The sequence below is a fragment of the Ahaetulla prasina genome, chromosome 7 (genome assembly GCF_028640845.1).
Source record: "Ahaetulla prasina isolate Xishuangbanna chromosome 7, ASM2864084v1, whole genome shotgun sequence".
In the NCBI taxonomy this organism is placed as follows: Eukaryota; Metazoa; Chordata; class Lepidosauria; order Squamata; family Colubridae; genus Ahaetulla; species Ahaetulla prasina.
This window is the reverse complement of record NC_080545.1, coordinates 88701092-88715519: the sequence shown is the minus strand read 5'-3', so window position 1 is coordinate 88715519 and position 14428 is coordinate 88701092. Positions and strand designations below refer to the sequence as shown.

At 38.9% G+C, this 14428-nt stretch overlaps 1 protein-coding gene across 1 annotated transcript in view; it reads left to right on the top strand.

Moving 5' to 3' along the window:
- LOC131202586 (1-phosphatidylinositol 4,5-bisphosphate phosphodiesterase zeta-1-like) overlaps positions 1-14428 on the top strand; it is a 79923-nt gene that overhangs the window by 39850 nt on the left and 25645 nt on the right. The window contains exons 6-9 of the mRNA XM_058191691.1: positions 278-430; positions 711-932; positions 1725-1881; positions 3946-4062. Of these exons, the coding sequence (XP_058047674.1) occupies positions 278-430; positions 711-932; positions 1725-1881; positions 3946-4062 (649 nt within the window). The remainder of the gene's footprint in view (positions 1-277; positions 431-710; positions 933-1724; positions 1882-3945; positions 4063-14428) is intronic.

Here is a 14428-nt window from a genome sequence, read left to right as displayed (position 1 = left end):
GATGAAAGGAATAGATGAAAGAGGAGGGAATGTATGGTCTCTTCAGCACCAAGATGGCTTTGTTCCTCTCACTAGTGCAGACAACTATATTGAAAGGAAAGTAAGCTCTTTACAGAAGAAGCACTATGAGCTACTTACTTGGGACCACTTTAAGATGCCATAGTATTTTTTGTGTCTTAATGAAAATATCTGTAATTGCAATATTGCTTATTTTAGTTGTATGTATTTCCTATTTGTGCAATTAAGGAGGTTAATAACTTTGGAATTGTATTTTCAGGTCTCTGATTATCCTCTGATATTGTCTCTGGAGAATCATTGTAGTCCTAAGCAGCAGGAAGTTATGGTGGATTATCTAAAAAGTATTCTGCATGACAAGCTAGTTACATTTACAATAGATGAGACCATACCAACTGAATTACCTTCTCCCGAGGTAACATTTTTTAAAAATATAATTGTTACCGTTATATATGTAGGGACTTTTCCATCTTTTATTCTGGATGGGGTTGGACTGCTGCAGGCAGACCAGGTGTGCAATTTGTGGGTCCTTCTAGACTCAAAACTCCTCCTTGAGGAACAGGTGGAAGTATTTTGAAGGGGAGCTGGATACTTTTGTACTATATATTTCAATGGTGTCGTTGAAATTGAAAGTATATCCCACATGTTAATGGGGAGTCTTATTAACCTATAATAATATTGGCTTATTTTTATAGGCACTAAAATTCAAAATTATGATAAAAAATAAAAAAATTGGAACACTTGAAGAAACAATTGAAAGGAAAGATATGGACAGTCATGGTCAAACAGGAGAATTTGAAGAGGAGGAAACAAGTGATGATGAGTCAAATAATGAACTAAAATGCCCTAAAGAATCTCTGGTTAAGAAAAGACAAGCACGTTGGAAAAGTGCAGCTCCCCCCAGAAAGAAACAAAAAGTATGTAGGTGAAATTAAATTTTCAAAGAAAAATAGATCTTTCTTAGTTCGCATTTGAAGATCTTTTTTGATCCTCAAAGGTTAGGAAAGTTCTCAAAGGTAGATATTTGAACTTCAAAGTCGGTTTGTATGATGGATATACAGTTATAAACCACACATATTTATCTCAAACAGGTTTGCTATTTTTCACTTACCGGAAGTAATGCAATTTTGCTTTTCTTAGGGCTATGGACCGAAAAATGTATGAAAATGAACTTGAAGTTCAAGAAGTGTTGGAAAATATCTGTGTTATTGCCTAAATGATGCACTTTAAGGAATGTACTACTTTGGATTCCAGATTCAGAACTTACTCTCTTCTGCATGTCTGCTATCTTTTCAGTTCAAGCAGGGCTACCTCTTATTATATTTACATTTATAAGGATCCTTTTAGTCTATATCTAGTTTTGTATAAATACCTCAGTAAACATTAGTTATCATTACTTGTGCTTCTTAAATCATTTAAGGTTACAGCAAGATGATTGTTGGGCTTTAAATGATTCCAGATTTTTTGTGCTGGAATGGATTGAGAGTGTGATATGGAAAGTTGAATTCAAATAAATCCAATTTCACAATCTAATCTTCTGTAGTGTTCCAAGCTAAAGTCTATTATAGGGGGATGGTGCTATATGAATAGAAGTATTTTTTTCTCCTTAAGAATTGTCAACCAAAATTATCTGATACCCTTGTATAAATGTTGATAGGATGGTAAAAAGTTAATTAAATCATTCTTCACTTGTATCTCATTACTTATAGATAAGGAAAATAAAGATTGCCTTGGCACTGTCGGAACTTGTGATATATACCAAATCTCAGAAATTTATAAGCTTTGAAGATTCAAGAAAAAATCAGCATTTTTATGAAAATAATTCAATTGGTGAGGCAAAAGCCCGAAAGTTGGCAAAACTGAAAGGTAATTTTTGGCATTCAGACTAATAAAATAGATGGTGTTGGTGTTTTCTCTTACTTAGGCATCAGAAAAAAATATATGCTTCATTAAACAATTTGCTCTGGGCTGGGAGGACATGGAATGTTTCTAGTCTCCATTGAGTTCTCACCATAAGTTCTGTACTGGAGATTTGCTTCATGATACTAATTGGCTGCTACAGTTTGCCTCTGCTGAACTTTTTGAAAGAAAGAAGTAAATAAGTGTTACTTGCTCTTTTTTGTTCATTTTAAATTATTGAACATAAGTAATTAGTGCACAACTAACATGATGCACTGAACAATACACTGAAAATTGGGTTCTTTCAGCCCAATTCAAAGTGGAAACAGTTCAGATATGGAAGTTGTCTTGTCTTATGCTTCTTTCTGTGCATAGCCCCTTATCCAATTTTTATATCTAAAAAGCAGGTTATTTATCACCTGCCTGCTGCTAATCCTGCCTAAAGTGCTTCTAAATTCAGATTGAGAATATTTATTTTAATTAAGGTTTTCTTTTGATGCAAAATGAAAGCTTTGGGCATGCAATAAAGATAAGACTTCACAAGATATTATAGATGCTTTGTTTTATTAGACCTGTTTATTTTTATTTTTTATTTATTTGTTTGTCAAGTACATATTAGATAATATATATAAGCATGAATTGAATACATAAAATAAATACAAATAAAGGGAACATTGGGACAGGGACGATAGGCACACTGGTGCTCTTATGCACACCCCTTACAGACTTCTTAGGAATGGGGTGAGGTCAACAGTAGACAGTCAGGTTAAAATTTTGGGGGGGTTTGAGATGAAATCACAGAGTCAGGTAATACATTCCAGGCATTGATCACTTTGTTGCTGAAGTCATATTTTCTGCAATCGAGTTTGGAGCGGTTTACTTTAAGTTTATATCTATTGTGTGCTCGTGTATTGTTGTGGTTGAAGCTGAAGTAGTCATTGACAGGTAGGATATTGTAGCAGATGATTTTATGAGCTATGCTTAGATCATACCGAAGGCAGCGTAGTTCTAAATTTTCTAAGCCCAAAATTTCAAGTCTGGTGGCATAAGGTATTTTGTTGCGAGCAGAGGAATGGAGGACTCTTCTTGTGAAATATTTCTGGACATGCTCAATTATATTAATGTCTGATATGCAGTATGGGTTCCAGACAGATGAGCTGTATTCGAGAATTTGAGCTTTCTACTGTTTCCATAAAAGAATTTGCTGATACAGTATATTGTGAGCAAACTGCCTCACATTTTTGTACTTAAAAAAAAAGCATGTTAAATGGGGCTTTTTATTTTGAAGAAAAACCATCATAGGATTCCAAACCAGGATGTGCTCCTTACTGTGGTAGTATCATCCCTGCCAGATTGTTTTCTGTTGTTGTAAAGTTGCTTGCATGGTATAGCATTGAGGCAAATAACAGTGTCAGAAAGCTACAATAGGAGCTGTGAGACTATGCTCTGGACTGAAAGCAAGTTGTTAGTTGCTTCTTCTTCAAATAAACATGACTATACATAATTATATATACATACAGTCTGAAGAATCCAGCATGAGGAATGTCTCTGATTGATTCGATGGCCCATATATTTTGGTTATGATAATCTCATAGAGGGATCATACTGTAATCAATTAGAAATATCTAATTAAATTAAAACATGTATTCGAGATGAATAAAATGTTTTCTTTTTACTGATCATATATTTCTTCAGGCAATGTGTGTTTATGCACAGGTATAGAGGTAAATATAACTTTGATTATGTCACTTGATTATATTTTAGATTATTTTATTACTAATGTTTAATTTTGGAAAATGAAGGAACAATTATAAATATAAATAATATTTAACATACAAGGACATGGATTGAAGGTTGCTAATCAAGTAGTAATTTGGATTTATACCAATATTTTCAATATTCAAAATTTTCACACTAGTACTTCTGTTAAATCTGCTCTTAATAAGTATCAAAATGTCCATACATTTATTTTTTAGTTCTATAAAACTGGCTGTTCTTCATGCCTTTCTATAATACAGTATCTCTTTATAGCAAATGAATTTGTTCAACATACTCTCAGATTTCTCACAAGAATATATCCTAGAGGAATCCGAACCAACTCTTCTAATTATAATCCTCAGGAATTTTGGAATGTTGGGAGTCAGATGGGTAAGTGTTTTAAGATTATTATTGTTACTTTTCGCTTATATTTTTTCTTCATATTGCATAAAGTAAAATATATTTAAATTACATTTCAGTATTATGAAACAGTGCTAAGCATGGGTCTTCTAGCATTCTTCTATAACTAACACAAATTCAAAAAAGGAAGGGAGGAAAGAAATCTGCATGTGGAAGAGGTAACTTTGTGGGTGTAGAACATAGAATAATGGATTTGGAAGGAACCTTGGACCTTGGAGGTCTTCTAGTCCAATCTCCTTCCTTCGACTCAACCCATCCAAGACGGAGTGGCTGTGGATGCCGGCGTCCCGGTACAGTCAGCTAGTTCCGTTGCTGACTGTGGGGGGGCGAGTCACTGGCCCCCAGGGAGCAGGTTCGCAGCTTAGGCGTTCTCCTGGATGCACGGCTGTTGTTAGAAGAGCACTTGACAGCCGTCGCCAGGGGAGCTTTTTATCAGGTTCGCCTGATCCGCCAGCTGCGTCCCTTCCTGGACCGGGACTCGTTATGCACGGTCACTCATGCCCTCGTTACTTCCCGCCTGGATTACTGCAATGCTCTCTACATGGGGCTCCCCTTGAAGAGCACCAGGAGACTTCAACTGGTACAGAATGCGGCTGTGGGGGGGATAGAGGGAGCGTCTCATAGCTCCCATATAACACCTCTCCTGCGCAAGCTGCACTGGTTGCCGGTGGTCTTCCGGGTGCAATTCAAGGTGTTGGTGATCACCTTTAAAGCGCTTCATGGCATGGGACCAGGTTACTTACAGGACCGCCTACTGCTGCCAATAGCCTCCCATCGACCTGTGTGCTCTCACAGAGAGGGTCTCCTCAGGGTGCCGTCAGCCAAACAATGTCGACTGGCGGCCCCCAGGGGAAGAGCCTTCTCTGTGGGGGCACCTACCCTATGGAATGAATTACCACTGGGACTACGCCTTCTTCCTGACCTCCGGGCCTTTCAGCGCGAGCTCAAGACCTTTTTGTTTCACTGAGCAGGGCTGGCCTAAGGGTAATTTTAATGGGTGGTTTTATTGATAGTTTTGGTTTTATAGTTTACTTGTTATTTTAATATTTGGCTTATGGAATCAGATTTTTAAATTGAAATTGCGTGTTTTAATTTTTGTATATATCTTTTTAACTTGGCTGTAAACCGCCCTGAGTCTTCGGAGAAGGGCGGTATAGAAATGCAAATAATAAATAAATAAATAATTACCATTCCTGACAAATGGATGTCCAGTCTCTTGTAAACCTCCAGTGATGGAGCACCCATAACTTCCAGAGACAAGCCATTCCATTGATTACCGTATATACTCGAGTATAAGCCGATCCGAATATAAGCCGAGGCACCTAATTTTACCACAAAAAACTGGGAAAAACTATTGACTCGAGTATAAGCCGAGGGTGGGAAATGAGGCAGCTACTGGTCAATGTAAAAAATAAAGATAGAGCCAAGTAAAATAACATGAATATTTATTTGAACGAAAAACAATAAAAGTGCAAAAGGGGGAAGGAGGATTCCCAGCTTTAGAAAATTTAGAACTACGCCGCCTTTGGTATGACCTGAGCATAGCTCATAAAATTATCTGCTACAATGTACTTCCTATCAATGACTACTTCAGCTTCAACCACAACAATACACGAGAACACAATAGATTCAAACTTAAAAGTGAACCTCTCCAATCTAGATTGCAGAAAATGTGACTTCAGTAACAGAGTTGTTAATGCCTGGAATGTGCTACCTGACTCTGTGGTCTCTTCCCAAAATCCCCAAAGCCTTAACCAAAGACTATCTAGTATTGACCTCACCCCATTCCTAAGAGGTCTGTAACGTGCATAAGAGCACCAGCGTGCCTACCGTCCCTGTCCTAATGTTCCCTTTAGTTGTATTCCTTTTATGTATTCAATTCATGCTTATATTTATATAATTATTTAATATGTATTTGACAAAATAAAATGAATGAATGAATGAATAGAATAGAATAGAATAGAATTTTTATTGGCTAAGTGTGATTGGACACACAAGGAATGAATGAATGAATGAATGAGTGAGTGAGTTACTTCAACAACATTGTCTCACAGAAATTGACAATACAACTGCAAGCATGAAAATGAGTCCTCCTTTAGCTTCCAAGGGACCAGGGTGCCTCTGAAGGTCAGTGCTCTAAGCACTAAGAACCCAGCACAAATCTAAGCCTGTATGCACACCAATAGTGAAAATACCCTGCACAGTGTCTCTTGGCAGAGAAGGTTAATTTTCATAGACGTTGGGGTGGCTCTTTTTTTTTTTTTTTTGGCAGGGCAATAAGGGTCTCTAATATCATTAAACCCAAGTGTGAGGAAAAAGACAGCAGCTAAAATGTTAAGGCCAGTTGTGTGACCTTCTCCAATACAGTTGGCCTGGCTGTTTGCCAAAACTTAAAACACCCTCCCATCCCCCCCTCCCTGCTAAAGCTTCTTTCTTAAAACAATTGTGGTCTTTGCCTTTCATGTCGCTCAACCTTTCACCTGCCAGGTTCCTAGCCCTTCACCCTTGACCCACTGCTGTGTTTGCTTAGCATTGTGCCAATCGACTTTAGAAGTCTGTGTGTGTGTGTGTGTGTGTGTGTGTGTGTGAGAGAGAGAGAGAGAGAGAGAGAGAGAGAGAGAGAGAGAGAGAGAGAGAGAGAGAGAGAGAGAGAGAGAGAGAGAGAGAGAGAGAGGGAGGAGGTTGCTTATTCACTTATTCATTCAACTTAGCTACCTATTCATTCACCAAGCAACTCTGGACTCTTTAAAGGATTGGAGGCAATCTATATTCTGTGAGCCATGTAGAACCTAACTAACTTTTTTTCTTTGTTAATTTAGAGGTCCACCTCATTTTCCAGCAAAAAATAAATCATGTTGTAAATTTAACTCTTTATATAGCATCGGTGTGTGTCATGTATGTTATCATAAAGACTCGCAGTCTTTTAGGGGAATGTTGCTGCTTCAGCATTGTAGAGCATTGACGACTTTGCCAGGTAGATCAGAATTAAAAAAAAAGAATTTCACTGGAAGGCTGAGAATAGTTATAATAACAGAGTCCACTAAGTCTAACTGTGATGTAATTCCTCCCACATATTATAGTAAGAGATTTAATTAGAGAGGTGTCTGAGTTGCTTCCAGATATTATGTCTGTTGCATGCTTAAACTATGTTCCACTCTCTATTGTTTTAAAGATCTTAGCTATCTCTAAGTAATCTCTCTAAGATTACAATCACATATTGATAATTTAATAATAATCTGTATACCAATGACTGCATCTCCAACGATCCATCTGTTAAGCTACTGAAGTTTGCAGATGATACAACAGTGATTGGTCTTCCAACAACTAGTGTTGAGCTTCCTCTCTTTCTTTAGAGATTATCGGAAGATTCCAGCGCTAAAATCTAACTTCGTATCGCATGTAATACCAGGAATTAGAATAACTTTCTCATTTGCCTTTAGAGTCTTCAGACTATGCTTCTGAAAGAACATGACTAGTGCAGATATTTTGCCTAAAAAGAAACTTCCAGGCAGCCATTAATCTTTAGCTGTTTCATCCTAAACTTTAAAGTGTCCATTTCTTAGATTCTTATGTGAAATTGCAAGAGTTCTATATTTAAAGTAACTTTGCTGACCTTCCTCTGTGCAGATTTATTCTTTTCTTAGAAATGTATAGAGCAGAGAAAGGAATCTAACTTTGTTCTTGCATCTCTCCTCTTCTGTCTAGGCTCCATAGAGTTCAATTTTCACTTCACTTTGTAGCCTCTTCTGCCTTGCGGCAGAAGAAGATCTAAGTATAGCTTCATAATGCATTGACTGCATATATAATGTGGTTGAAACAAATTAGATTTGGAAGATCATACTTACTTCTATGAAAATTTTGGCACAGGGACTACCTCTTGCCTTCCCCCCCCCCCGACTCTCTCTCACACACACCCCACTTTGGCAGTAGCAATTATTTTTACATATATCATCAAACCACTATAAAGAAATGAAAAGGCATAGCTAAATTCTGGACAGCAGATGTGAATAACAGTGCAAGTAGCATTCTTCCAGTAGAGAAGTCTGTAGCAGATTGCGAGAACTACTGTACAGGTAGTCCTCAAATTATGTCCACAATTGAACCCAAAATTTCTGTTGCTTAGTGAAACATTTGTTGAGTGAATGTTATCTCACTTTATGACTTTTCTTGCCACAGTTCTTAAGTGAATCACTGCAGTTGCTAAGTTAAAAATATGGTTAAGTGAATCACTGCAGTTGCTAAGTTAAAATATGGTTAAGTGAATCACTGCAGTTGCTAAGTTAAAATATGGTTAAGTGAATCACTGCAGTTGCTAAGTTAAAAATATGGTTAAGTGAATCTGGCTTCCCCATTGACTTTGCTTGCAAAAGGTGATTATGTGACCTCGGGACAATGCAACCGTCATAAATATGAGTTAGTTGCCAAGGGTCTGAATTTTGATCACATGACCATGGGGATACTACAATGGTCATAAGTCACCTTTGCAGTGCCATGGTAAGTTTGAATGGTCACTAAATGAATTGTGGTAAATTGAGGACTACATATATTTTGACTAAAGATTTATTTCTGGAAATGTCTGGTGGCATTCTCATAGGTAAAATTACTGGTAGAGGGACATAGAAAGCCTTCTCAAAAATTATAGAAAAAGAAACATTTTCTGAAAAAGTCATTAAATTCCTTTCTAAGTCTCTTTACAGGAATTTGTTTGGCTGTCTGTTTGCTTGCTTATTCACTTATTCATTCAACTTAGCTACCTATTCATTCACCAAGCAACTCTGGACTCTTTAAAGGATTGGAGGCAATCTATATTCTGTGAGCCATGTAGAACCTAACTAACTTTTTCATCCAGCCCTTCCCAGGAGAAGGCGAGGAGTTTTGGGCGAGCGACCTTTTTGCTAGAAAGCGGCAGCGGCTGCCCCGACACCACCAGTTGGGGCGGGAGCCGGGTGAGCCACAGTAACTCCCGCCAGGCTATGCATTGGCGCGGGGAAGCCCTGGCGGTGCAGTGAGAGGGCTGGGCGGGGGAGCCGCCAGCCTTCTCGGCTGAGGGAGGGAGGGTTTCCCCGACCGCGTGAGCTCGCCGCCGCGAGAGCCACCCCAAAGGCCAGAAGAAAAGGTCATTCCATCGGAGTAATGGAGCGAAGGCTCCTTCCTCTCCCGCCTTACCCATGCTGTGCGAGCCCGCGGCGGCGGCGGCGGTGGCGGCGGAGGCGCCACCGCCACGGAGCGAGCCCGACTCCTCCTGCCCGAATCGCGCCGTGCGAGTGCTGATGGGGAGCTGCCGAGTCCGGCCTGAGCTTGGCGGCTGCTAGAGCACGAGGCCCGGGAGGCTGAGGAAGGAGCGGCGGCGGCGGTGTTGCAGCCCAGCCGGGCTCGCACAGCATGGGTAAGGCGGAGAGGAAGGAGCCGCTCCATTACTCGATGGAATGACCTTTCTTCTGGCCTTTGGGTGGCTCTCGCGGCGGCGAGCTCGCGGTCGGGAAACCTCCTCCTCAGCCGAGAAGGCTGGCGGCCCTGCCCAGCCCTCTCACTGCACCACCAGGGCTTCCCGCTAATGCAAAAGCCCGCCAAGTTTGCGCCCGTCCGCCCACCAGACACGGGAATGGGGGCGGCCTGGGGCGACAAATCGCGAGACCTCGGCGGGCCCGCTCCCGTCCCTCCCATGGGAGTCCGTCCGGTACCCCCTCCTGTGCGGGGTTCCCGAAGACGTAGACTCGAATATAAGCCGAGGGGGCGCTTTTCAGCACAAAAAACGTGCTGAAAAACTCGGCTTATACTCGAGTATATACGGTAACTGTTCTCACTGTCTGGAGTTCTAGGTTGGATCTTCCTTTAAAGATCTTAGCTATCTCTAAGTAATCTCTCTAAGATTACAATCACATATTGATAATTTAATAATAATCTGTATACCAATGACTGCATCTCCAACGATCCATCTGTTAAGCTACTGAAGTTTGCAGATGATACAACAGTGATTGGTCTCATTCGAGACAGTGACGAATCCGCATATAGACGAGAGGTCGAACGACTAGCCTTGTGGTGCAACCAAAACAATCTGGAACTGAACACACTCAAAACCGTAGGAATGGTGGTAGACTTTAGGAGAAACACTTCCATACTTCTACCTCTCACAATACTAGACAACACAGTATCAACAGTAGAAACCTTTAAATTTCTAGGTTCTATCATATCGCAAGATCTAAAATGGACAGCTAACATCAAAAACATCATCAAGAAAGGACAACAAAGAATGCTCTTTCTGCGCCAACTCAGTAAGCTCCAACTGCCCAAGGAGCTGCTGAATAATTCTACAGAGGAATTATTGAGTCTGTCATTTGCACCTCTATAATGGTCTGGTTCGGTTCTGCAACCCAACAAGAAAGACACAGACTTCAGAGGATAATTAGAAGTGCAGAAAAAAACAATTGCTACCAACCTGCCTTCCATTGAGGACCTGTATACTGCATGAATCAAGAAGACGGCCATGAAAATATTTACAGATCCCTCACATCCAGGACATAAACTGTTTCAACTCCTACCCTCAAAACGACGCTATAGAGCACTGCACAACAGAACAACTAGACACAAGAACAGTTTTTTCCCGAAGGCCATCACTCTGCTAAACAAATAATTCCCTCAACACTGTCAAAATATTTACTAAATCTACTCTACTATTAATCTTCTCATCGTTCCCATCACCAATCTCTTTCCACTTATGACTGTATGACTGTAACTTTGTTGCTGGCAATCCTTATGATTTATATTGATATATTGACCATCAATTGTGTTGTAAATGTTGTACCTTGATGAACGTATCTTTTCTTTTATGTACACTGAGAGCATATGCACCAAGACAAATTCCTTGTGTGTCCAATCACACTTGGCCAATAAAAAATTCTATTCTATTCTATTCTATAATTTAATATTTGGATTATTGTTTTGTGCTTTATGTGGTGCTAATGTTATTGTTGGTTCAGAAATTAACAACTGTTGACAGACTTATAGTCAATTTGAATATGCCTTGTATACAAAATTCCCTGTTTGTGCACCTGAACTTCCTAAATAGCTAGAATATTGGCAGCTCTTTTCTATGTGCTGTGATTTCCATGGTACTATTGTGATATGAATGGAGTGATTGGTCTTCCAACAACTAGTGTTGAGCTTCCTCTCTTTCTTTAGAGATTATCGGAAGATTCCAGCGCTAAAATCTAACTTCGTATCGCATGTAATACCAGGAATTAGAATAACTTTAAAACCAAGACATTTTGTAACCAAATTGCCTGGTAGGATGGTTTTGTGTTTTAGATCCAGGTGGCCAATGATTACCTACTACTTGTAGGGTGATTTTATATGTGCTTTCTGGCAGAAATATGGTGCCTACTCTCTAGAATGTTTCTGAAAATGTCAAATCGGATGGAGTCTAGTTTAGACTCATCTCTGCACTCAGGCCTTCTTTGTGTGAGCATTAAGGATATCTACCTGTGGTGTGGGTGTGTGTGTGAGTGAGAGAGAGAGGGATTTTATAAGAAAGATGTTGCTTTTCCCAGGATCTTTTTTTCTATTAAACCTTTTCATTTCCATGGGCAGAGATACCAGACAATAGCAAAAAAATTAATGTTCCAAGGATGATTGGTTGCTAGCCTTCCTTTTTTTAAAGATTTATCATATTTCAGGAAATCTGCTATAGATGTTTCTATTGAAAATTATTCTGGATGCAATTTATACACATTTTTCTCTAAAAGCAAAACTGTGTGAGGACAAAATAATCAATTCTACATTCAATTTCAGAATTTTCAAGAAAAAGCATTTTTGGAAGCAGCAAAACATACAAGTACACAAACATACCAACACTATCCCTTAAAATAAAAAAGCAAACAATACTTTTATCTTTGTTAATTTAGAGGTCCACCTCATTTTCCAGCAAAAAATAAATCATGTTGTAAATTTAACTCTTTATATAGCATCGGTGTGTGTCATGTATGTTATCATAAAGACTCGCAGTCTTTTAGGGGAATGTTGCTGCTTCAGCATTGTAGAGCATTGACGACTTTGCCAGGTAGATCAGAATAAAAAAAAAAGAATTTCACTGGAAGGCTGAGAATAGTTATAATAACAGAGTCCACTAAGTCTAACTGTGATGTAATTCCTCTCACATATTATAGTAAGAGATTTAATTAGAGAGGTGTCTTGAGTTGCTTCCAGATATTATGTCTGTTGCATGCTTAAACTATGTTCCACTCTCTATTGTTTTAAAGATCTTAGCTATCTCTAAGTAATCTCTCTAAGATTACAATCACATATTGATAATTTAATATTTGGATTATTGTTTTGTGCTTTATGTGGTGCTAATGTTATTGTTGGTTCAGAAATTAACAACTGTTGCAGAATGGTGTGCCAAGGGTGTTAAGAAGGATACCTCAGAATCTGTACTAACCATTTACTAGGAGCTGCCAGTTTAGGATTTTTCTATTGGCATAACAGGCTTTTTCATTCTTTTCATTCTTTTAATTGAATAACAATTTTAAAATGGTTTGTTTTATTGTTCCTTTAACGTTTTAAGACTTATTTTAATTATAGGTTACCCCGAACTATTAAGTGAGCAAGTAGCATGCAGCTACTCTAAAAATAAATTTAAAAACCAAGACATTTTGTAACCAAATTGCCTGGTAGGATGGTTTTGTGTTTTAGATCCAGGTGGCCAATGATTACCTACTACTTGTAGGGTGATTTTATATGTGCTTTCTGGCAGAAATATGGTGCCTACTCTCTAGAATGTTTCTGAAAATGTCAAATCGGATGGAGTCTAGTTTAGACTCATCTCTGCACTCAGGCCTTCTTTGTGTGAGCATTAAGGATATCTACCTGTGGTGTGGGTGTGTGTGTGAGTGAGAGAGAGAGGGATTTTATAAGAAAGATGTTGCTTTTCCCAGGATCTTTTTTTCTATTAAACCTTTTCATTTCCATGGGCAGAGATACCAGACAATAGCAAAAAAATTAATGTTCCAAGGATGATTGGTTGCTAGCCTTCCTTTTTTTAAAGATTTATCATATTTCAGGAAATCTGCTATAGATGTTTCTATTGAAAATTATTCTATTCTATTCTATTCTATTCTATAATTTAATAATAATCTGTATACCAATGACTGCATCTCCAACGATCCATCTGTTAAGCTACTGAAGTTTGCAGATGATACAACACTGATTGGTCTCATTCGAGACAATGACGAATCCGCATATAGACGAGAGGTCGAACGACTAGCCTTGTGGTGCAACCAAAACAATCTGGAACTGAACACACTCAAAACCGTAGAAATGGTGGTAGACTTTAGGAGAAACACTTCCATACTTCCACCTCTCACAATACTAGACAACACAGTATCAACAGTAGAAACCTTTAAATTTCTAGGTTCTATCATATCGCAAGATCTAAAATGGACAGCTAACATCAAAAACATCATCAAAAAAGGACAACAAAGAATGTTCTTTCTGCGCCAACTCACTAAGCTCCAACTGCCCAAGGTGCTGCTGAATAATTCTACAGAGGAATTATTGAGTCTGTCATTTGCACCTCTATAACTGTCTGGTTCGGTTCTGCAACCCAACAAGAAAGACACAGACTTCAGAGGATAATTAGAACTGCAGAAAAAATAATTGCTACCAACCTGCCTTTCATTGAGGACCTGTATACTGCATGAATCAAGAAGACGGCCGGGAAAATATTTACAGATCCCTCACATCCAGGACATAAACTGTTTCAACTCCTACCCTCAAAACGACGCTATAGAGCACTGCACACCAGAACAACTAGACACAAGAACAGTTTTTTCCCGAAGGCCATCACTCTGCTAAACAAATAATTCCCTCAACACTGTCAAAATATTTACAGATCCCTCACATCCAGGACATAAACTGTTTCAACACCTACCCTCAAAACGACGCTATAGAGCACTGCACACCAGTACTAATAGACACAAGAAAAATTATATCCCCGAAGTCCATCACTCTGCTAAACAAATAATTCCCTCAACACAGTCAAAATATTTACAGATCCCTCACATCCAGGACATAAACTGTTTCAACTTCTACCCTCAAAACGACGCTATAGAGCACTGCACAACAGAACAACTAGACACAAGAACAGTTTTTCCCGAAGGCCATCACTCTGCTAAACAAATAATTCCCTCAACACTGTCAAAATATTTACTAAATCTACTCTACTATTAATCTTCTCATCGTTCCCATCACCAATCTCTTTCCACTTATGACTGTATGACTGTAACTTTGTTGCTGGCAATCCTTATGATTTATATTGATATATTGACCATCAATTGTGTTG